The sequence below is a fragment of the Salvia hispanica genome, chromosome 5 (assembly GCF_023119035.1).
Source record: "Salvia hispanica cultivar TCC Black 2014 chromosome 5, UniMelb_Shisp_WGS_1.0, whole genome shotgun sequence".
NCBI lineage: Eukaryota > Viridiplantae > Streptophyta > Magnoliopsida > Lamiales > Lamiaceae > Salvia > Salvia hispanica.
The window spans coordinates 22,975,134-22,999,215 of record NC_062969.1 but is presented as its reverse complement, the minus strand read 5'-3'; the positions used below and the strand labels follow the sequence as shown (position 1 = coordinate 22,999,215).

General features: G+C 34.5%; 3 protein-coding genes and 2 non-coding genes across 11 annotated transcripts; 1 reads left to right on the top strand and 4 right to left on the bottom strand.

Moving 5' to 3' along the window:
• Positions 1-401: 401 nt before the first annotated feature.
• Positions 402-3,688, bottom strand: LOC125188343. The gene is made up of 4 exons (XM_048085128.1): positions 3,631-3,688; positions 2,005-2,871; positions 1,799-1,918; positions 402-1,703 (listed from the first exon to the last, which is right to left on the bottom strand). Exons 2-4 carry the CDS (start codon positions 2,830-2,832, stop codon positions 783-785), a joined length of 1,869 nt encoding a protein of 622 aa, XP_047941085.1. The 5' UTR covers positions 2,833-2,871; positions 3,631-3,688; the 3' UTR covers positions 402-782.
• Positions 3,689-6,996: 3,308 nt separating this feature from the next.
• On the bottom strand, positions 6,997-9,261 carry LOC125191086 (PAX-interacting protein 1). 7 transcript variants are annotated; one of them, XM_048088547.1, is made up of 6 exons: positions 9,128-9,228; positions 8,760-9,066; positions 8,394-8,663; positions 7,930-8,038; positions 7,745-7,811; positions 6,997-7,186 (listed from the first exon to the last, which is right to left on the bottom strand). In XM_048088547.1, the coding sequence occupies exons 2-6, from the start codon at positions 8,982-8,984 to the stop codon at positions 7,144-7,146; spliced, it is 714 nt and encodes a 237-aa protein (XP_047944504.1). In that variant the 5' UTR covers positions 8,985-9,066; positions 9,128-9,228; the 3' UTR covers positions 6,997-7,143. The 7 variants fall into 7 exon arrangements, 3 of the variants coding, with proteins under 3 accessions (XP_047944504.1, XP_047944503.1, XP_047944505.1); XM_048088546.1 differs by having other exon boundaries at positions 8,760-9,261; XM_048088548.1 differs by lacking the exon at positions 6,997-7,186 and adding an exon at positions 7,207-7,589 and having other exon boundaries at positions 8,760-9,261.
• Positions 9,262-14,898: 5,637 nt separating this feature from the next.
• On the top strand, positions 14,899-14,970 carry TRNAP-AGG. Its single transcript has one exon. It is a non-coding gene; the product is annotated as a tRNA-Pro (tRNA).
• Positions 14,971-16,757: 1,787 nt separating this feature from the next.
• Positions 16,758-16,829, bottom strand: TRNAP-UGG. The gene has a single exon. It is a non-coding gene; the product is annotated as a tRNA-Pro (tRNA).
• Positions 16,830-17,568: 739 nt separating this feature from the next.
• LOC125187442 (bifunctional 3-dehydroquinate dehydratase/shikimate dehydrogenase, chloroplastic-like) lies at positions 17,569-21,861 on the bottom strand. Its single transcript, XM_048084036.1, has 7 exons — positions 21,584-21,861; positions 19,364-19,469; positions 18,655-19,293; positions 18,313-18,568; positions 18,092-18,240; positions 17,841-18,003; positions 17,569-17,743 (listed from the first exon to the last, which is right to left on the bottom strand). The coding sequence occupies exons 1-7, from the start codon at positions 21,781-21,783 to the stop codon at positions 17,700-17,702; spliced, it is 1,557 nt and encodes a 518-aa protein (XP_047939993.1). The 5' UTR covers positions 21,784-21,861; the 3' UTR covers positions 17,569-17,699.
• Between the last annotated feature and the right edge of the window lie 2,221 nt (positions 21,862-24,082).

The following is a 24,082-nucleotide window of genomic DNA, read 5'->3' as shown; positions in this document are numbered from 1 at the left end:
CTGTACTCATCGCAAATCACACATTACTTTTATAATCAATCATGCTGACTCGGTTACGACACTGCAGAGTTGTGACTAACGTAAAATAAATGCTTATTCCAACCACCATGTTGCAATAATAAATATTTGAATAACGACACCATTGGTACACATCGCGAGGAACTTATAAGAGGCTGCAATTATTTAATAAAAACAAGATATTTTTAGATAAGCGGTTGTGACGCCTATTAAATTCAAACATATTCATTTCAATTATTTTTTTATACATTTGCCTTCAGGCTTCAATTTGAATTCCAAATAACGAGTGTTTAACTGTTTATGCAAATATGCCATGTTGTATAAACAGTGGTCTTATTATTCTAGCATTGAAATAAAAAAAACAGAGGAGTACATAAATTTAGTTTAGACAGAACAATAGATATGAATTTATTTCTCTCAAGAAACGCCTACACCTCAGTTACGTTACAAGTAGTTATTGTCTAATTCTAGAACTAGAACAATATATCTGTACATGCAAAAAATAACAAGCGAGGTGAAAACTGGTGGCCTCAACTCCATGGCATGCATATATGTTTATGCACAATATCAAGTTGATAAGAATATGTCAATATATATGCTTAAACAACACAGGATTTGACTGTCAATGAAGGAAAGATAGCTAATAACATGCAACAAAGTCGAAGCAGATCATCCACGCTTCTCCGATGAATTCCAGAAGACACTGATACTCGCAGCAAAAGACTTGTGAATGCATAACAAGTATCCAAGAGAGCAAAGTAATCTTATCTGCGCTGTGATAGAGAAGGTCCTGCAAAGGAATAGCGGTGGGAGACTGGTGCAGACATTAGATCAGCTTCATGGTGGAGACCAACTCCCCGACTGTGCTCTGATGGTTCGCAAGAAGCATTCAGTGAATATGACCTTTGGTTGAATACTGATTGCTCTTGAAAATTATGGGGTAAAGGTCTATGTCCATCATGGAATGTCCTGGGTGGATGGCTCGGCATTTGGTTAGTGTGGTTCAGATCACCGAAATAGCGCTCCCTACCAACCGGATGATATGGTTCTACTGGAACTGCTGTTGCCATTGGCATGGACAGATATCGATTTACCAATGAGGTGGTGGCCTCATCATACGGGTCACATGAATTATTGCGAGGTTCTGTCATCATGGGAGATGCTGCATTAGGCACTACAGGGGGCTGGGCTACCCGGAGGCCATGTATGCGGTACTCCTTTTCACTAAGGTAGAGAGAATCAGGTTGATTGACTTCTCTTTGCTGCACAGCTGAATCTACTATACTCGTGGAAACAGGGTTCCTAAGTAGATGATTTAGTTCAAGATCAAGCTTTTTAGTCCCTGACAAATTGCTGATATCATCGCCTGCAGCTGCTGGCAGGTGATGTCTGCCATGTCGAAGCCCGTTACTTCTGTATTCTTGCTCAGAAAGAAAAAGTGGATCCCGTACTGAAACTGGGCTATGAATTACATGGTTGCCGGATAATTCTTTGTCATGATGCAAAGGGGTAGACTTTCCTTGTATATCAGAGTTGGTACACTTAATCAAATGTCTTTGCCTCCGGTAATCCTCATTAAATGAGGTTGCTGGTGAATTTGAATAAAAAGGTGGTTCTTGGACCATGGACTTTCCATTTGGATGCAGCAAGGGGGTGGGATTGAACGCGCCTATCAGATTTTTCACCTGCAGAGAAAGACGGAAGAAGTTAGTGTTCCAAAGTCTTTTTGAAAATAATGAATCTCAGTAATACATTCGGGATAACAATCTATTAATCGTACTTGCTTTACTGTCAACTCTGTTTGGAACTTGCGTTTCTTTTCATCATAGCTGTCTCTGATTGCTTTCTTAAACACACTCTCAGGTAGTGGAAGGCATGCTTTGTGAACAATGAAACGGACCTGCAGAAGAAAAAACACAATAAATCAGATAGCACAATGCAAATTATGAGGGTGGAAAAAGGTAAATCTATAAGAGCAAGGCCGACCTGAGCTGGGAAAGCCCCATTAAAAGCTTCTGGCTCAAGTTTCATTCCACCGGCAGATGATGCTTCAAAGACCCCATACATGAGCTTGAGATCATAATCATAAAGGAAAAATTTAAGACCAGGCTTGATGCTCATAACAACCTCTTTCTTGTGTGCTGGCACACCCATTATTTGGTATTTGAAACAATCTGGTTTGGTTTTGGAGTTGCACATAAAAATCAATCCACCTAGCTCTTTCTCAGCTTCTTCATCAATTTCTCTGATAAGGTCTTTTTCTCTGTCATGACTACGTGAATTTAGCTTTTCATTAGTAACCGGATGGGAATGACCTTTTTTTCGTTCATTTTTTTCATCTCCCTTCCTCTTATCGTCTCCTGGGGTTTTGACTACTGCAGAAGGCTCTGCTTCCTTCCTATGGCGATGTAAATTTTTCTCTTCATCAGTAACCACCGGATGGGAATGACGTTTCTCTTCAAATTTGTCAATTCTCTTACTCTTATTGTTTCCCGGGGATTTGACTGTAGCAGCAGGCTTGGCTTCTTTGCCTTGTGTAGAACTCTCAAGAGATTTGCTTCCAAATTCAGGGTTAAGCCTGTCAAGCTTAAGCCATGTACAAGGCTTCCTCACTTTAGGAGTTGGAACAGGTTCTTTTGCAACATCGCCCTTTTCATCTTCAACTATTTTCTTGTTCGATACTACCTCTTCTGGAGTAGTTTCAGAATCAATTATAGCTTTTCTCAGCCTTTTCAGCGGTCTCTTGCTAGTAACAAAATCTTCTTTAGTAGGTTTAGTGACTGCACCAGCTCTTCTCTTGCTTTTCCTCACCATGTTTGTACAGGCTAACCTACCTGCACGTCAAATGCGATCCTGCAAAAGAAATAGTACGTATATAATTGTTTTTTGCCAATTGAAGACGAAAAAAAGAATCGTATTGCTACTAAAAGAACATTCAATTCAACCAGTGCAAAACATTCTCATTATGCGACTAAACACTGCATGACAATACTGCAAAGCAAATTTGAGGCATAAATTTCAATGAGATTGTGTTTCCAGTTTTTCAGAGCGGCAGCATTACTCTGAACAAAAACTAGCAACATAGATATCTCGATTTTCAAATAAGATAGGAAGGCATGAGTTTCACAATTGTTCAAGAGCTATATCTCGTCCAGATCAACAGATATCCAGCTTCAAAATATGGATTCCACCAAAATTCATATATATGCCTGCAGATTCACATCCACCCTGTACAAACCTCACACTCTACCCAGTTCAAAATCAACGGAAACAACAAACTCCATCAACCTTTTCTAGAAATATCAACGCATTACAGCTAAACCCTAAATCATCAAAATATTTTTCAGTCGCTATGATCACCTCTAGACAAACGTAAAGGAGACAATGTAGGTACTAATTACAGAGTTGGTTTCTCAATCAACAAAATCAACATCGAATTGCAAAAATCATCAAACAACATATCATGAAAAATAGCCGCAATCCAGACAAATATATTACTACCTGGTTTGTAAATAGATTTTTAATCAATTGTACACTCTCCAATCCGAAGTAGCTCAAATATCAAAGAAAAAGGATAATTCACCAAAATTAACGATGAATATAAGAACCTACCGTGAAAGTTTGCGGATTTTGCCGCCGAATCGGTGTCACGAATGAGGGCAGAGAGAGAGAGAGAGAGAGTAAAATCAATAGAGTAGAAATTTTCGCCTTATATTAGAATTCGGGCTGTTTAGTGTGGGCTGGGCAACTAGATTGCACGTGAAAGGCCCGAATGCAAAATCAAAAATTTCTTAAAACGGAAATAAAACTTGTTCGCTTTTTTCTAAGAGGTCATTACAAATATCAATATTACATTCAATTGTAATTCAAAAAGATTTTGCGAAATGCCATTTAAAGAAATTTACCAAATTCTGTTTCTCTAACTTTTTCTAAGATATTCTTTTCCTAAATTTAAGATTCTCATATACTAACTAGTAAGTATTTAGGTAGGAGTAGTATTTTATAGTACGTAGTATGATTTTTATTATTTTATACAACTATATTAATATTAATTTTAATATTAACATTACTATTCATACCTAATTATAATAATAGTAATAATAAATAATAAAGAGTGAACTACAAAAATGGTCCCTGGACTATGGGTTTATCTCGCCCATAGTCTCTGGACTTTAAAAATAGGATTTTTGGCTTTTTAAACCAAAACCTTTCTCTGAATTCCGGTTTTTCCCATGAACTATGAGATTTGTTTTTAAAACCACAAACTTTCATTTCGTTAGGATTTTCCCAACCCGACCCGAATAGCACATTTTTTACCCGAATAGCATAATTCAAAATGTTAAAGTTGTGTTTTATTTATTCAAAAGTTGTCATTTGTTATGTAATAATTGTGACTGTATGTATTATTGTGCCAAATAGGATCCAAGTAATCAATTTAGTGACAAATAGGATTAAAATTGACATGTAGACAACCCGGGTTTCGTTGTTGACCCGCCGAGGGAAAATTCTAACAAAATGAAAGTTCGTGATTTTAAAAACAAATCTCATAGTTCATGGGAAAAACCGGAATTCGGGGAAATGTTTTGGTTTAAAAAACCAAAAACCCTTAAAAATATCGCCAGTAGTCCCTGGACTAAGGGTTTATCTCTAAATTGGTCATTTTGGCTTTTTTTGGTACGAAAATACCCTTTGATATTATTTTGGGGGGTTTGGACAATTTGGTCTTTTTACACTTTTAACATTTTAAATCCGATATTATTTTAGTTATGTATATTATTTCAAAATTATCATTCTTCTTCCATTTTGTTATCCTTCACTGAATTTGTTTTTTTTTTATTTCAATATTAGATTTAATTTTATAAAATTAAATTTAATATTTAGATTTTTAAATATCAATAATTTTTTTTTAATGAAAACTATTAATTCATGGACACTATAAATATTGATTAAAACTATTAATATTTGTTATTTAATATAATATTCAATTGAATTGAAGAAGTACAGAAAAATATTATTAATCATGATGGAAAAATAAGAGTTATTCTATTTAGCCTCCGTTCGGTTGTTATAATTGCTTGTGATTAAATATTATGAAGTTGACTAAAAATTTGATCCTACTTAAAATTTTATATAGGAGTATTTTTGTTGAAATTTTCTAGTAAATTTTGATTGTTTTCAAATTAATAAACGAAAATTATATTAGTCTTACATTAGATGCATATTTATTTCAGAATAAATTGTGTTATATAATCTATTTATGATTAAAGCTACTATTAAATATTGAGTAAAACTAAGGCGTTGTCATACCTTATTGATTACATAGTACTATACACTATCAAATATTTATTATAACTATTAATTTTTGCTATTTAATAATTTTTATAATTAAAAAAAATTATTGATTTTAAAAATTAAAATTTAAAATTTTGTAAAATTAAATCTAATATTGAAATAAAGAAACAAAATGAAGGATGACAAAAGGGAAAAAGGATGATAAATTTGAAATAATATCAAAGTTAGCACATAACTAAAATAATATCAGATTTAAAATGTTAAAAGTGTAAAAAGACCAAATTGCCCAAACCTCCCAAAATAATATCAAAGGATATTTTCGTACAAAAAAAAGCCAAAAGGACCAATTTCGAGATAAACCCTTAGTCCAGGGACTACTGACGATATTTTTAAAGTCCAAGGACTATGGACGAGATAAACCCATAGTCCAGGGACCATTTTTGTAGTTCACTCAATAATAAATAACTATAATTTAATGGCAATAGCTTATTATTAATTACTTTCTTTAATTATGTTATAAATTATTTTTTAAGATAATTTTAATGTGATTATTTAAATTATGAATTATTATGAAAATAATACACATTATTATTCATATTTGCTTTAAACTAATAACTAATCAAGAAAGTCTTCATGTAATTTTAATAAATATTAGTGTAATTATGAGTATTAACTATAATTGTTAGTATTATGTTATCGATTAATAACTTATTAAGTTTTAATGTAATTATTATAATTATATTCTTGATAATAACTTATTGAGTAAAATCAATATAATTTTAAAATTAGAAACTATATTATTATTATATTAATTCAAAAATTCAATTATTACATCAATTAGTTAACTATTGCTTAATTTTATTTAATTGTTTTATACTATCTCTAAATTAATTTGTATTTCATATATGTTGGAATACAATTATTAACTCATGTACATTGGAGTGTTATATTGCTAACTCAACACTTAATTGTTAACTATAACTAAATAATAGTCATTAGATATTCAAATTAAGGGCCTAGATCATCAACGCCGAAATGTCAATATGATAAAAAAAAAGGTCAATATTAAGGTTAATTTACAAGAAATTAGTTGTAACTAACTTTTGAAAAATATCCCATAACTTTAAAACGTATATAACTTTCTCGATTTAAATTATTTTTTCGCACAACATATATCAAATTAAAGATAATTTCATAAGGATTCTAACGAGATCTCACTTGCATATGTTCCGACGTCAAAATTTGAAAAAAAAAATCAAAATTTTTTAATTTTTTCGTACGGCACAAAATCAAAAAAATATGTCAATATAATACATGTAGAATGTCAATATATAAGCAATGTGTTAACATTCTCAAAGCATTGTATTGATATTTACGAAGCACTATATTGACATTTTCATCCAAAACCCTAATTTGATAGTTTTTTTTATCTTTTTCGATTTAATTAATAAAAATTAAAATTACATGTGGCAAATTGTAGACCATAAATTTTCTAAAATCATATGGTCTTAAACTAATTGTAGTTAGCAATTAAATGATGAGTTAGCAATTGATAACTCCTCTCATTTACATATCACGAGTTTTAATAGAAACTTATTCTCATTGCAGAAGTTCAAATTGAAGCCAATTAATAAAAACGATATAAGCATACACTCCCTCTATATGTAGTTGGCGCGATATCCTTCATTAAATATTTGAAAATGACTATATTAAAGGCTTAAAGCAGAGAACATGTGGGTAGACCATACCAGGTCGTTGTAATGCAGGAAATAAGGTCCCTCACCAAATAAAGCGTGATTATTTATCTTAATCAAGAGAGGCAAAAATACATTTCTATTTTAAAAAAAACATTGGCATCGTTTTGAGATTTTGACCTCTGCACAGGAATAAGTCAATAACCATCAGCAATTGATCACGTGTTTAAATTGAATGGTATTCTACTTTAGTAAACATTGGGAAAATGCAGATCATCTCATAAAACATAACTAAATATCACTCCGTATAAACTAAAAAGAAAAAGGAAAATCCTAAAATTTTGAAAAAAAAATTCTTAGTTAATAATTCAATCAGTTAATTTTTATTTAAAAAAATAATCACAAAATTGAACACTGAAAACTAGCCATTAATAAGCATGAAAAGAGGTACACATCAGATCCTGCTGTGGATTGAGGCATATGGAGTTAGGATATATTGCATTTCCATATTACTATAATACACGATCACCATTTGCCCTGAATGACTGATATCAATGGCCATTCTTCTTCCTATCTTTGAAAAGTCTATATATGTACAAAGAAAGGAGTTTGTGAAAACAAAAAATCAACACAACACGGAAACTTATAGATGCATTGAACCATGATGTTTTAAGTCCGTACATGTCTTGATAAAACAAAATGAGTATCAAATTCTTGGACATATTATTTACTTTACTGACCTCTCATATTGCAGTTCCTGGGTTACAATACCATTCAGCAAAAGCTCTGAGTCATAGATGGAAGCTCCTGCATTTCGAAATTCGAAGATTAATGTTTAGTAATTGCTGTAGCAACCAGGAACAAGTACATCAATCAAAAGGTAAATAAGCCAAAATGGTAAAAAGAGACTTAGCCAGGTTGGTACCTTTGTGGAGATACTGTAAGCAAATTGTATAATCTTCCACAAAGGAGAGGATTAATACATCATTGTGAATCAGCTGATCCTTTTTGGCTTTCAGTATGCTTTGGACCACCTAAGGAACATTAATTAAACTGTGATTTTAGATTTGAGTTACCAGAAACGATAGAAATATTCTGCCTGGTCCACTCTAACCCAGAAGTTTTGGTTGCATAGTTGATGACCTAATTATAATTGTTTGATTTTAGAATGTCTCATCTTATGGGATGTAACATAGCAACTTAACGAATTTTGCAGTGACAGCCCTTACCTCTCCCTGAACTGCCTTGACCAAGCTGTTTATAACATCTAGACCAGGTTTCACATTTGGGGTGATCAAGACTCTGCGGCCTTGTAAATCAATGGAAGAAAATTCATAAAGCACACATTTTCACTTTAATGCTTCTTTCAAAATGTAATTGATGCATCACCTTCAAAAGTGGATGCTTACTGCCACGCATGAGTGTAACATGCATGTTGAAACCAAATTCTTTCTCCTTTTTCTCATCTCTGAGGATGTAACTCTTTTCGTCAACATTATAGCCAGCTTGTTCGCAGCTCTCAAGCCTTAAATGTGTCACCACATGTTTGCCAAGACTAGTGGCTTCCAACATATTCCTTGTCCGTACAAATCTATCAGCTACAAAATGTGTTGCATCAGAGGAACATGATGCGATTGAAAATCCTAATCGTGTTACAATCTGTATTAATGAATATATTAGTGAATATGGAACTCATAACAACAACAATACCAGGTTATATATGCAATTGACTGTTGATTGTGTAGCAGAAAGTACCTTTTTCTGCTGCTTAAGTTTGCTTGTGTCCAAGTTCTGGCTGAACAAAACACAAACTTTCTCTGTAGCTCTTCTTCTTCTTGAATCTTTTGGCAGAAAATCAGGCATTGAATCAGGGTAACCCAATCTCGTAAGCTCTTTCATTAGGGGAGATCTTGAAAGGGGGCTCAATGATAATCGTTTTCTTTTGGCTGAATACCCCTTTGACAATAAGTCTACTTTCATGTGAACTAAGGCATCATTTGCAGTTCATTATGCTCTACTGGTTTGTTGGAATCAGATTCGACAGGAATCTTTACTTCTCTCCCTGGAACCGCACTATCAGTAACAGGTGAACTTAAATCAATAGCCAAGTTTATAGAACTTACTGCATGTTCCCTCCCTAATGACACTTTCTGCCGCCTCTTATGGACTATAAGCTTTGCCACCCTACCTATTGCTTCCTCTACAGCCAGCTTTTTCAGATTAATATCAGATGAGGAAAATGCAAAACTTTGGTTTCTTAAGCTAACTGTATGGTGTGGTGTGAACACACGTGTTCTTTTCCCCTTTGGATAAACCCATGAATTTGACCGTGAGAGAGTTGTACTAGCCACATCCGATTAAGAGTTTTCTTTGTCTTTTGCAATGTGATAAGGATCCATGTATTTTATGATCCATTTTCCAAGTATTACCCATTTATGATGCTTGATCAAACTATTTTTCTGATGCTATTTTTAATTTATCAACACAAGACAAAAGATAATAGATGATCCAACCAACAAAAATTGAATCTAAACAAGAAAGGATGGTAGATTAGGAATGAAAAGCATGTGTATAAAGATGAGATAAGAGAGCTACAACCATAGGACCTTAATCAAAAAGATGGAGACAAACCTAGACAACTTTCATTAGCTCTATCACTCCTTGGCTCCACTACTCAATGGATACACTCCATTGATGCATACCTCTACTTGAATCAATCAAAGATGGAAACAAGCAACCTTCAATGAAGGAATTCGGATACAATCCTCAAAGAGGAAACTCTCTAGGGTAGAAACTTTAATTCAGCCAAAATCTAGAAAAAGAAATGACATCAAAAGGTATTTATACTAAGGGTCCAAAAATAGCAAATTTGGCCCACAAAATCTAAGTATCGGACAATTCACCCGGTCGGGTGAATTTCGGGGTGCAAAAAACCCGTCCGGGTGTTCTTTCTGGACTCCTCCTTGCCATTCGCCATTTCACCCGGTCGGGTGATTTTCAGGGTGCAAAAAACCCGCCCGGGTGTTCAGGGTGCAAAAACCCCGCCCGGGTGTTCAGGGTGCAAAAACCCCGCCTTTCTCTGCGCGGCTTTAGTAAATCGTCCATAACTCTCTCCACCGGACTCCGATCGAGGCGTGCAAGGTACCCACGCGAAGCTCTTTCAAGGGGAAAGACATTGGTGCCACTTTCAGAGCATTTGGACGCTATCTCGATAGGCAGAATACTTAATGAATCCAGCTGCATGTGCAAATTTGACTTACGGCTTCCTCTTGTTGGGGATTGGTGCCCCTTGCACAGCGGAAGTCATGCATAAACAAATAAATCATGCATCCAATCTATTTGACTGATTATGGGATCAATTAACCACATGTTAAACAATCAAAATTGCATACAAGAACGCACATAAATCATGCTTTAAGGAATTAAACCCTAATTCATGATATTCTACGGATTAGGGTTACCGATCTGATTCTCCAAAGAATCGACGATTGCTTGCTCCTTCTCCACATGAAGATCTTCGTACTCGACCACAAATCTTCTAATCTGTATCCCGAACTCAGATAATGACCTTTGGGTGGACAAAGCTTGTCAGAATAAAAAAGGGCTTGATTAGAAAGAAGATAGAATTTCAGATCTGGAGAGAACTGAAAAAAATCGCTCACTGCAGAGAGCAGACGAAAATTATCAATTAAAAATTAATTAATCTTCTTTCTAATCTCCTTTTATATAGAGTTATGATGGGCCAGATTAGAGATCCATGGAGGTTGGACTTGGGCCAAACCCGTTGGACTTTTACATATTAAATTGAGCCCCAATTTAATACAAGTCCAACAGAATATTATAATCAGCCACTACAGTAAAATAATATTGACTGCCCGTCCAATCCCAAATTACGAGTAATCCGGGCTTTACCTCTTTAATTTATTATTTCTCGTGTTTAAGATATAAATATCCTCTTTAATTTATTATTTCTCGTGTTTAAGATATAAATATCCATTAATTAATTTAAGTCTGCTATTTGACTTTAATTAATTAAAATCTTTTTCCAAGGGTTGTCTAGTTCAAAATCTTTATTTATTATTCTGGAATAAATTCCAACCGGTAGGTTTCTGAATAATAAAACCTTTTTCAAACACCTCTTGATGATATTATCAAACTGGACTCACCCAGCACACGATTCATTTCAATAACAATACTAGCACCTCTAGACATTGATCACCACTACCCAAGATATCAGGATTCTTGGATTGCGAAAATTCCGCACCATTTGATAAATCAAAGTAGTGCATAATCAATATCGTATGCTCAATGTTATGTCAACAATGATTAAGAAATAACAATCACCGAGACCTCGTCTTTCGGTAAATAGCAAGAAAGACTTATCTCAACTGTTAGATCCTTCAGTGCTATACCACACCAGTGTCGTTTATTTCCTAAGGTAAGGAAACATGCGGACTGACACTGCAACCTTTCACGATAGGTAGCCAAAGCCTATCTAGGTTGTGAAATTCTATTTCTCTTCTACAAAGATCCGACTGCGTCACCTTCTGTGAACGTCGTTCACGGCCAGTCTACTATGAAGAATTAGACTTATTTGCATCTTATACATTTAAATGTTTGAAAAACATCTTATAAATGCACAAGCAAACATCAATGCGATAAAATTACTTCTTCTCGCCTTAGGTTAAAAGTGGATTGTAGAATTTATTGTATACAAGCAATTCTATCCGTACAACATGCTCGAAATATGTTTTTCAGTATACCAATCTTAACACCTCTTTCCCCGGTTGGCCTTCATTTTTCAGCACGATCTTCACCGGCGGCTCCTCCGTCTTCATAGGCCCCTTCCGCTTGGCTTTTTGAATGAACGTGACAAGCCTTCTCGAAGCGGCCTCGTCATGGCCCTCGTTGTGGGTCCGCCACGTGAGTTCGTATCACAGTTCCTGTAACCACTTCAAGAGATGAACCGGAATTTCTCTTCAGGCAGGTCCAACTGACACCTCTTTTTTGTAAACCTTTGCGAAAGCTACTTCTTATCTTTTTTCCTTTCGCAGGGGGTCATACTTGATACCATCAGCAGTCTCATCTGGACGCCTGCTACATGCACGATTAAGTTTATGAAACTCTTTAGAGCCACATTTTTCAGCAATTCCATATTCCTCTTGCTGCAGAGTGATCCTTGAAGGTGTTGCAGTTTTTCTATTTATTGTCATTTTTGTACTGTCATTGAAGAACTCCTTTGTCATCAATTTCTTGGTCGTCAAACTTTTGCGTACCCGAGGTCGAGAAATAGTTTTCAGCTGATTCTTAACTTGTTTTGCAGCCACCCTACATGAAGTTTTGTCGCGAAGAGAAGAATATTTCATAGTTTTTTAGCGTTTCTCTTTGCATATACAATCTACGAAAGCCACTTCGACACTGGCCCCATTTGATTTACTCTCATTATTTAATGCATTAGAAGAGTTCAAAAGTGGGTTGTTTGAACCTTGATGAGTGACACAAGCATCCACCCTTGGAGGACTTGCATGTACTAATTCTTGCATAGCTTCAGTAGCCATTTGCGTGTCCAGACCAATACATAACTCATCTGGTGTAAGCCTTAATTGCTCCACATTCTCTGCATTCTGCCTTGATATTTCAGCAACAAGCTGCTCATCCAACTCCATGGAATCAGGTGCAATGAACATTCCAGGATTTGATCCTACTTTTTCTAACACGTGGGAGCTCAACCAAACTGTATCTAAGTTATTTGGAATTGACATATTTTCAGGCAACTTCTCTCCTGATTGAAGATTGGAGATCTCATTTTGCAACTTAACATTGGTAGAATCTTGATTAACATTAATGGAACCATGTTTGTCGCCTATATATTCAAAGGTTGAATCCTCACACAGTCTTGGTGCGGCGTACTCAGTCTCATCAATCTGCTTATCAGCCCAGTCAAAAGTTGCTAACTTGCTAGCAGTTGATTCAAGAGTTAGTCTCCTAGCCAAGCTTTGAGCACCTTTTACTCTCAATCAAGGAGGTGATTTAATCATGTCTGTCTTTCTACTTGGGATGTGTTTCTGTGAGCCCAAATCACAAACTGAAAGGTACTCCCTCCGTCCCACAAAAGATGTCACACTTGTGGGACGACACGAGATTTTAGGAGATTTTGTTTTGTGTGTTAAATGGAGAGAGAAAATATATTTTTTATATTAACGTGAGAGAGAACTTTTTCCAAAAAGGGAAATGTGACATCTTTTGTGGGACAAACTAAAAAGAAAAGTGTGACATCTTTTTCTACAAACTGCAAGGCCTTATCTTGTGATTCTGAAACTTGTGAAGATGTAATCAACTCCGCGCGCTTACTGTTATGATTTGTATCCTTCCCCACATCCATGTACTTTGACTCTTTTGGGGACAACTTTAACTTGAGTAATTTTTCTCTGTATTCACTGGTTTCATTAGAACTAGTTTTTGCTCTGATGAACTGGCGAAGACCCTCTCCACAGCCACATCATGTTCTTGAAATCTATAATCATTACAAGGACCAATCCTATCAGCAGCAGTTTCTTCATCACTCCTTCCACTTATATCTGAATCAAGACGACCTAACATATGCTTCTTAACCTTGTTAAACCTCCGCAAATAATCTGGGGCAAAGAGAGAACCAAAGTTAAATCAAAGAACCAACATAAGAGAATGCTGCAAATTCACATTGAATTATTAACTACACTTCCAAGCAGAGTTCGAGACACATAAAAACACAACATTTGTTAGAGAATATTTTTTCCAATGCAAGAATCTCCAAGTAAAACAAGTAAAGCCTTCTTTAGTGCAACAATTAATTGTTGAGTTCCTTCCTTATCAGGAGGGGGGGGGGGGGAGGGGTGACATACTGAACATGTTGTAGCTTCAAATCATCACCTCGTTTCTAACATCTAGGTGAACAGCATTTTACCTGCTGGAGCCTGCTGTTGCCTCAGCAATGCTATACCACCCCGCCAGAAAGCCTTCCAGTTGCACCACAACACTCATTCGCTGAACTTCCAGCTTCATATTGATTCTCCCCTTCATCATCACTATCAAGCGCTATGCCTTTCTCAAAGCAATCATTCATCTGATCACCCAATTGTTGAGCTGATTCACATCCATCCAAAACCTGAGTGTTCATATCAATACACTGCAACCCCGATTCTCTAATGGGGCTGTCGAGGGCAACTATGTCCTCCAACGGGAGAGTATTCATACAATGACATTCCACCATAAAACTTATCCTTATCCTAGTTCAAACACACAGAGTTAGCAACACCCTCCGCTGATGTCATGGACAGCGAAAAATTTACTGAATCGTGTGCACAAAATAATTTCAACATTTCAACAATAATTTTTAAAAATATAATTATTCTTGATCTAGATTGTAGATTATGCCATTATCAATCATCGTTGCCAAGATAAGTATCTCTCACCATATGACCGTACTAGAAATAATGAAATAATGAAATCTACAGTTTCAGGAAAAAAAAGGAAGGACTAAATGCTCAAACAAACGGGAAATCAGAGCTCAGTGAAAGCTAAAAAAGGAATTGCACGAGTAATCATCGCATGAAAAAGTAAAAAGAAACATTCAAAAATCGACAAGGTCATTAATGATTCACCTCAAATATTTGGAATGGGTAGCAGCGATGATTCGGTGGAACGTGTGTGGGTTTAGAGTAGTTAGGGTTCGAGTGAGGAGCAGAGAGTGGCAAATGAGCAGTGGAGGAAAGTTTGAAGTGATGGAATTAGAAATGTCCAAAAACCGGGGAAAATGCCCAAATGAGCAGTGCACTGCAAGTTTTGGAGGGAAAGCGGAAACAATCCCTTCTTTAAAGAGAAACATATATTGATTTAACTTTTAACGAAATTTTAAGGGCATTTGGTCTAGTGGTATGATTCTCGCTTAGGGTGCAAGAGGTCCCGAGTTCAATTCTCGGAATGCCCCTGAAATTGTAATTTTGCTTTCCAATTTGATACTGCTATAATGATCTCAAAAGTTTCTTTTTTCTCGAACACACGCATATTTGGTATATATTTTTGTATTGTAATTTCACTTTCCAATTTGATACTATAATGATCTCAAAAGTTTCTTTGATCTCGAACGCACACATATTTGGTGTATATTTTTGTTTTGGAATTCAAGTATGTTGGTATGATTTAAATTAATGATCATGTAGTTATAGAACTGTCACAACAACTCGACAAATCATGGAAAGAGAATCCTTTTCAATTCTATTATAGTACCACAAATCCTTTTCTGTTACTAGTATTTAACTAAAAAATGTGTGTCAAGTGTGCATTTCATGCACTTTTAAATTCATTCTACGTTCTGAAAGAATATTCCATGGTCTTGACATACCAAGTTGACAATATGATTTGGTGTGACTAACTAATAGTTTTTTGACAAATGTTATCAATAACCATGTATATTATGGAAGCTAAATACATCTAATATATAGAAGATTTCATCAGTTTATTGGCCTTTATTTCCTTTTATTTGAAATTTTTTATGCATATAAATTTGATTTCTTATTATAATTTTTTTTATTATTATACTATTAGAAATTGAAATTATGTAATTTGAACTTTATTATATATTAATTAATTAATTAATTAAATATATTTTATATCATGTGAAAATAATTTTAAAAAATTTAAGCAAGAAAATAAAGTATCAATAGTATAAGAACACTTACATCTGTACATATTATGCAACAGAACAAATTTATATGCATCGAAAATTCAATAACATAGTATGCAGTAAAACGTTAAAGATGGAAGAAAACTTATTTTTTGATGAATATTAATTAATTAATTAATATTCCAAGAAAATTAAATTGTAGTCATAACAAATTAATATACTACAATGGTGCTTTATTTTTTCTATTATAAAAATATATAGAAGTAGTGATAAAATGTGATAATTTGAACGTTTTTAGTATATTGATTAATTAATATTAATTTTTAATAGCATATAAAAATTTAATGAAAAATATTAAAGGTGGGAGAAACCTTTAATTTTATTTTTACTGAAAAATAAATTTAATATGCATCAAAATATTTAATTAAAGAAATAAAAGCCTAAAAATGCGAAAAGTATTTTAGATGCAGTTTCGATATTATATATAATACACTTGTTAGCATGTTTATAAACTAATCCAATATTTTATTTTCAATACTGTACTATAGAAAATTTAAAAATAAGAAAATAAAATTTATGTACATCAAAAATCTTAATAAAAGAAATAAATGGCAATAAATTAAGGAAATGTTCTACTCCCTCCGTCCCTCATTAAGAGTCACACTTTTCCATTTCGGTCCGTCCCCAATTAAGAGTCACACTTCATTTTTACCATAAATGGTAGTAGGTCCCACATTCCACTAACTCACTTCACTCACATTTTATTATAAAACCAATATAAAAAAGTGGGTCTCACATTCTACTAACTTTTTCAACCAACTTTTCTTTACATTTCTTAAAACCCGTGCCCGGTCAAACTGTGACTGCTAATGGGGGTCGGAGGGAGTATATATTAGGTGTATTTAGTTTCCAAGTCATATTGCCAACTTGGTATGCGAATGACCATGGTATATTACTGATAAGAGACTCAAACATTAAATAACTCCATACAATCAAGTAAAACAACGCAGATAGTATAACAAAGGTGGAAAACACGGTAGTACAAAAATTGGTGGAAAACACACAGTACAAAAAATGGTGAAAAAAATTGAGGGGCATTCCGAGAATCGAACTCGGGACCTCTCGCACCCAAAGCGAGAATCATACCACTAGACCAAATGCCCACTCACGAAACAAAAAAAATGTTTTTTCAATATAATATGTGGAGAGTTGGAAGAAATCAAGACTATTGTTGTCGAAATTTTGGTCCAGTAAATCTAAAGATGGTGAATTGCAAGAATCGCCGATTCTATTGTCAATTTCCGTGAGATCCGGGGATTTTGTGCCGGGTCATCTTACTAATTCGACCTCTACCAAGTGGTGGAGAAGATGAAATAACTCCTCATTTTTTGGGCTTTTACGTGTTTTTGTGGGCTTGTATAGGCTACCAATCATGCCCTTAGCATACTAAGCTAAGAAAAGTGTACTAACATGCTAAGATTTCTTAAATTCAAATAAGACTCTACAGACACATAAGCAATAGTAGTTCACATCATCAGCTAATATTGAGGTAACATGAAATTTTAAACCTCCCCCATTTATTTGTTCTAAATTAAAAAAACAAGGAAGGAAAGATTTTGAGTTATGGATCTTTCTGAAAATATGATGTAGTCAATGCAAAGGATTTAACATATCTAATTTGTAGTTGTCACTGAGTATGAGGACTAACTACTTGAATGTCATTCCCATTTTTCAGTGTTTATGATGCATAGTTGTTGATGGCATCAATCATTGAAGAATGTGACCAGAGAAACTCTGATGAAAGAATTAGACATTTGATTCTACCTACTCTTTTTCTTTTCATTTGTTGGTTCAGTATCTACTTGTTTAGTTTGTTATAGTAAGTCAATTGTGAATGAGTGATATTGCAAATGGAATATATATTTCAAGACATAGAGCCAAATTTATGAAGTGAGAATACAATCAGAATGCAGGAATTGCTCTAATCTATTTACATAAATCTCTTTTAATGTGCTCTTTTGTTGAATACACCTTCAGAAATGCTCTAGCACAACCTTGCGCATAAATTCCTCTGGTGCTGAAATCATCCAAAACAAACAACCAACACGGTAATATAGTTACTTAATCATCATATGAAAAAGCAGCAAAGCAGTGTCTAAAACAGAGATGCTTACCTAATCCATGAGTGAAGAGTTTGAACTGACCAAGTGCTTGTCTGATGAACATCTCCACCCCACTCACTACTATGGCTCCAACCTCAGCCGCCTCTTGTAGTAACCGAGTGTTTCGTGGCGTGTAAACCGCATCAAAAACTAACTCATATGACGCCAAGGCAGCCTAGAAGTCACACCACACCACACACATTGTAATAAACGAGTGCTACATATAACAGCTATGTATGTGAAAGCATTTGAGGTTTCAAAACCTTGGAAATGGGAGTTTGGTCTTCATTTGGCTCCATCCCAATAGCAGAAGAGTTAGCAAGAATCATCCCCTTTTCAGGCCGGAATCCGTTCAAGCACTCGTAGGGCATAGCTTCACCAGAAACAGCTTCAGCAAGAGCCTTTGCTCTTTCTTCACCACCAAAGAAAAAAATATCAAACACTCTTAAATCATAAGCATAATCAAGAAACTATGCTGCCATACCAAAATTGCGGTTGAAGATGACGACGCGTGCCCCTCTGCTCCTAGCCCCAAACGCCATAGCTCTGCCCGCTCCACCAGCTCCAATCAAAACAAACAACTTCCCAGAGATGGGTGACACATTTTGCGGACGTCCATTAACGCTGCTACCCCTGTATGCATCTTCAATGGCGGTTATAGAGGCCTCGCAGTCTGTGTTGTAGCCAACGAGCAGCCCGTCCGAGGGCCTCCGGATGATAGTATTGACCGCACCTATCAACTTAAAAGGAAAAAAAAAGAAGAAAAAGTAATTAGAATCAAATTGGCAGTTCCCAAACTAATGAAATTGAGACAGCACTTATATACCAGAGCTAGTGGATCGACTTCATGGCAACAGGCGAGGGCGGTCTCCTTGTGAGGCAAGCCGACGCTGAAGCCAGCGAAGTCGGTGCAGGAGTAAACACGGAAGAATTCGCTAAGGTCGTCGACCAAGAGGGGGACATAGATGCCGTTGAAGCCGGTGTGTCTGAAAGCAGGGTTGTGGAGGAGGGGGCCTTTGCTGTGGCCAACTGGATTGGAGACAACGCCAAATATTTTAGTGTGGGAGTTTAGGCAGTCTAGTTTGTATATCTGCCTAATGCTAGCTAGAGGCGGCAGTCCTGGCTGGGTTTTGCCGTTGAGGGTTGCGGAGACGATGAATGCGCCGTATTTGGGGCCGAGGAGTTGGCTGATGAGCCCTCTCTCCCCCACGGCTCGAGCGATCAGAGGCACTTGACAGTGCGTGAGCATGCGGAAAATGGGAGCTACGTGGGTGATGTAATCGACGTCGATCACGAGTTTGATGATGTCTGCATTCGTAGATTGCATTTCTACAATCAAATCGCCTAGTGTTTCCGCCGTTATGTCACATGTGTTTACGTAATTCGATACGATCACCTTCGTCTTCGTCTTCGTGTTCCAGGATTGTGATCTCTTCAGTTCGTTTACTATTTCCCAAGCACGCACCTGCAAAATTAAAATTCAGATAGTGATAGTTAAATTTGATTAAAATAAATATTTGAAATTAATGATGTACCTCGTGATTAATCTCGACAAATTCGACACCCACGGCAACAGCCCGGTTTATGATTTGGTGCCACGTTCCCTCTGAGACGGAATGCTTTCGTCGTTGCTTCCTACACCTATGGGCCCAAGGAAAACATCGCTTTTTAAATTCTAAATCCATTCCAAATACCAACAAAATATAGAGAAAAATAAAAAGACAAATTTCCTTGATTATACATTAATTGTTTTGGTCCCGGATTCCACGCTGCCGAATACGTCATAGGTGTTTCTTTCTCAAATTTATTTTGCCAATTAAAATGAAAGGTTTGCACTAGTCAAGTAAATACTACTACCTCCGTCCACGAAAATTCGTCCCTGTTTGATCGAGCACAGATTTTAAGAAATGTAATGGAAAGTGAGTTGAAAAAGTTAGTGAATTGTGGATCCTATTTTTATATATTAGTTTTATAATAAAATAAGAGTAGGAATGAGTTAGTGGAATATGAGGTCCGCTACCAAAAATGGTAAAAATGAAATGGGACAAATTTTGGGGGACGGACGAAAATGAAAAAGTGGGACGAATTTTCGTGGACGGAGGTAGTATACTTACTGCTCCTTCTATCCATGATCAAATAGATTTCAAAAATTTATTTGACAAAAAAAAGTGGTACAATAGTGGAACGTGAAGCTTATTTTTATATTTTTATGTTATAGTAAAATGTGATTGTTGAGTTAGTGGAATATATGGTCCACTTAACAAATATAATAAAAGTAAAATGAAACATTTATCGATGGACGAATAAAAAAGAAAAAAATGAGACATTTAAAAATATACTATTTCTCACAGATTGCTACAAATTAAGTATATATACCAAAATTATTTATATCTAAAAGGCACCCAATTATAAACATCAAATTTGTGTTAAGGTCTGTCCCTCTAACATTTGCAGTAGTTTTCAGAGCCCACGTCCTTTTTTTGGACTGCTCAATGAATTATTGGCGCAAAATGTTTTAATGCATTTAATCATATAGTCAGAGTAACCACACAATATTTGTTGGCCCACCCAAGGTTTTTTTCACCTATCAAAGCAGACATATGATATGACAATATGTGACATGATTTGAAATTCCGTTTAATTATGATTTTCCTACCGACTAGCTCAAATAAATGTGACATGATTTGAGATTCCGGTTACTAATTCCGCTCACTTTTAATTTATATATACTTCAACGAAAATAGTGATAAAAATTGTTTTCGTATTTTCTGGTTATAGATTTACATTCTTCTTATTATATAGAATGTCCATTCTATTTCGTAAAATGTTTTCTCTTTAATTTGACAAGAAAGAATAAGGAAATAATTTTCCTTTTTTCTTATTTTATAGTAATACTATAAAACGATGAAAAAAGAAATTGAAATTATAAGTGAGAGAATTTCTATTCCCTCATTTTTTCCTATAATAGATTTACAACCCAAAAACATACTCATATAATATATAATTGTACTATTTAAACATCGATACAATATACCGGTCCTTTAATTTAAGGGTATGAGGTGAAAATTGCATAAATAGTTGGGTAAAATACTATACCTTATTATTCAAACCACAAGGTAATAACCGTAGGTCCGTAACGAAAATGACTTGATAGCTCTTCCACATACGTACATAACCACGTGAAAAATGGAGTAGTACTATTAAAATTTGAATTTACAAGAAGCGTGTATGTCCGCTTAAAATTCAATAAATAAATAAAAATAAAATATTATTCATATTTGACATTTGATAATTGTCGCTCTATTTCAATCAAATATACATATATGGTTGAAACATATCTATTTTTATCAAATAAACAAAATGGAGACACGTGATCGGTGTAAAGTAAACAGAGCACAAAATCTTGTATAATATCTAATGTCGCGATGGTTAAACTTGTGGTGCCGTTGCCGTATGAGAAATAGTAAAAGAGAGAAAATTTAAAAAAAATATCACGGGAATGCAATGTATCTAACAATATATCTAACAATCATTCATCATAGTCTACTCCATGTACTTTTAAAACTTTTACATATTATATTTATTGTGCTTATAAAAAATTGGTAAACTTAAAATCAAGGTATACAGTGAGTAGATTTTTAAAATTCCAAAGAGGTTAAATAAATATAAATATAGTACTCCAATAAACACTGAATCTGATTCATTGTATTTTGCATATAAATATATGAAAAAAGATGAGGGAATGTAAGAATTACCCGAAGGAGACGATTGAAGGCAAGTTTCTGAGCTTGAAAATGTGTTCAACTTCAGAAATGTGAGAGAAAGAGAGAGAAGCAAGGCAGAGTTCAACAATATCAGCTCCTTGTTTCTTGGCCATGTCCATCGACGCCAGCATTTCTTCCCCTGTTTCGCATTCTAAAATGGTACACACAAGAAGATCACTCTTGAATCCCATCTCTCTCTCTCTCTCTCACACACAAACACACACAGAGATAAAGAGAATATTAATTGTTCTATAGAATCTTCATTGACTGGCTCCTATTTTATAAGCACGAGGAGACACTGAAATAAGTGCACCAACATTTATTTTTTTATTTTTCTGAAATTGTATTTAGAAGAAGCAATGGTAATGCTGATGTTTGATGTGACTAATAAAATGTTTCATTTTCAACTAAAGAACCAAAAAAATAAAATGTTTCATTATACATTTATAATGGGATAAATGAAGTACTATAGTATTCTACTCTGTATGAGTGAACTTTGCACATTCAGGTATGTTTTTTTGCATGAATTTTAATTAGTTGGGTTAAGTGGATTAAGGGAAAAAATGAAGTAGAGGGATGACAGAAAAAAAATAAAGTACTAAGAGAAAAGAGATGTAGTACTATTATTTTTCACTAAAAAGAAATAATTTAGCTATAACAGAACAATCTAAAAGAAATATGGAGTATGAAATTTTTGAACTTTGCATTTTGCATACTTAATAGGAGTACGTACTTTTGTACAATAAATGCTCTTAATTTAGCCATCCAACCCATAACTTCAAGTCTTCAAGTTTTCATGTTTTTCTCTGCGCTAGACCACAATGCTATTGCCATCTAGCAATACATCTCCGAAATTTACATTATTCACAGTTTTTACTTTATAAATTTAAAATATGTATAAACTATAAACAATATTTATATAGCAAAATTAGTCATTAAAAACAAGAAATTACCCATCCTATGGTAATACTAGGAGTATTAAATATATATGACTTTCCTAATAAAATATTGGTAAACTTTATCGGTGATTTGATATTAGTATGGAAAATTATAGTTATTGAAATTGTTATTCTGATTTTTATAGCAATGCAATGCAAATTTAAGATAAATAAGAAAAAAAAAAGATTGGTGATACCACAAAGCGCGAGCACGGTTGATGATACGATACATAATTTATAAATTTGTGTTATATAAATTAGTTTTTTTAAAATACAGGGCATTTTGTTACTAATTTTACTGTTAAATTTGACACCACATTAAGATTCCAATCTAACACGTACTATTATAGTTCTGAACATTATTCTATTATTGGAAACATCGTCCCAACGTTACACCACATGAAGATGTAGCTTTGTATGTGGGACTAACTAATGCATTACCTATATGTCACATTCAATCCTCTAACTTTTCTCATAATGTGAACTATGTTTGGAAGACGTACCATTATTTTTCTTTCTGATTGCACATGTTGTAGATAGGTTGTCTCTCTCACTTGCTCAATTTGTTTTTGTCATCTATATATAATATATATGCAGGATCACCCCAAAATTATAGTACTCCATTAAATTTAATGCCATAACGATCCTAGCTACTTTTGTTGTACATAGTACTAATAAATTTTTATTTAATAAGTATACACATTGCGAATAAAAAATAGTTATCATGAATTCACTGAGGAACCACGTTTATTTGTATGTATAATTATATTATGTTATTATTTATATACAATTCTTTTTAAGGGAAAAATCAAATTATTGTTTCAATCACGACGTTTTCGTAGTCTGGACCCAACCTTCCTAAATTCATTTAATTTCCATCTTCTTTTTATAAAAAAAAATTATATTAAGTCATGCAAACATACACACAACATTCTGTTTATTGAGATGGATGCTTTGTTTTAATTGTGTGGATATTAATTGAGGGTGTTTAAATGTGTTTTGTATTGATTTAAGGTGGTTGTTGTTCTTTAATTGGTATTTTATCGTGATTGCATATAATTATAAATTGCGATCGTTTAATATTTTTAATTCATTGTTTATATTATGTGCTATGTTCTGACGGATGTTAATTCGTTTATATATATCATCTGTTTTTGTTCCTATACATATTCTTCATTAGAAATGGGTCACTCACCCCTTAAAAGGTCTCATAAGGGGGAGGGTTATCCACACTTATATAGAAGAGATAGGATCATCACCAAGCCGATGTGGGACAAGATATTAGAATTTTAACACGCCCCCTCACGTGTGGGCCGGAATGACACATCGGACTTCCATCACGTGGGTAGGCAAGAGAAGAGATAAAGAGATAAACCATCATCGACTTGGGCATTGCTCTGATACCATATTAGAAATGGGTCACTCACCCCTTAAAAGGCCTCATAAGGGGGAGGGTTATCCACACTTATATAGAAGAGATATGATCATCACCAAGCCGATGTGGGACAAGATATTAGAATTTTAATATTCTTTATTCATGTATTTGATTATC

Coding starts and splice junctions, on each gene's coding strand:
- LOC125191086 (XM_048088546.1), bottom strand. CDS start 8,984: ATGAAAGTAGACTTATTGTCAAAGGGGTATTCAGCCAAAAGAAAACGA. Junction 8,039..8,393: donor GTAAGCATCCACTTTTGAAG/GTGATGCATCAA, acceptor AATGTTCCTTAG/GTGGTCCAAAGCATACTGAA. Junction 7,187..7,744: donor CAGGAACTGCAATATGAGAG/GTCAGTAAAGTA, acceptor ATTCCTGTGCAG/AGGTCAAAATCTCAAAACGA.
- LOC125188343 (XM_048085128.1), bottom strand. CDS start 2,832: ATGGTGAGGAAAAGCAAGAGAAGAGCTGGTGCAGTCACTAAACCTACT. Junction 1,919..2,004: donor ATGGGGCTTTCCCAGCTCAG/GTCGGCCTTGCT, acceptor TTTCTTCTGCAG/GTCCGTTTCATTGTTCACAA. Junction 1,704..1,798: donor CAGAGTTGACAGTAAAGCAA/GTACGATTAATA, acceptor CTTTCTCTGCAG/GTGAAAAATCTGATAGGCGC.
- LOC125187442 (XM_048084036.1), bottom strand. CDS start 21,783: ATGGGATTCAAGAGTGATCTTCTTGTGTGTACCATTTTAGAATGCGAA. Junction 19,470..21,583: donor CCTTCAATCGTCTCCTTCGG/GTAATTCTTACA, acceptor TTGGGCCCATAG/GTGTAGGAAGCAACGACGAA. Junction 18,241..18,312: donor CATCTTCAACCGCAATTTTG/GTATGGCAGCAT, acceptor TTGGTGGTGAAG/AAAGAGCAAAGGCTCTTGCT.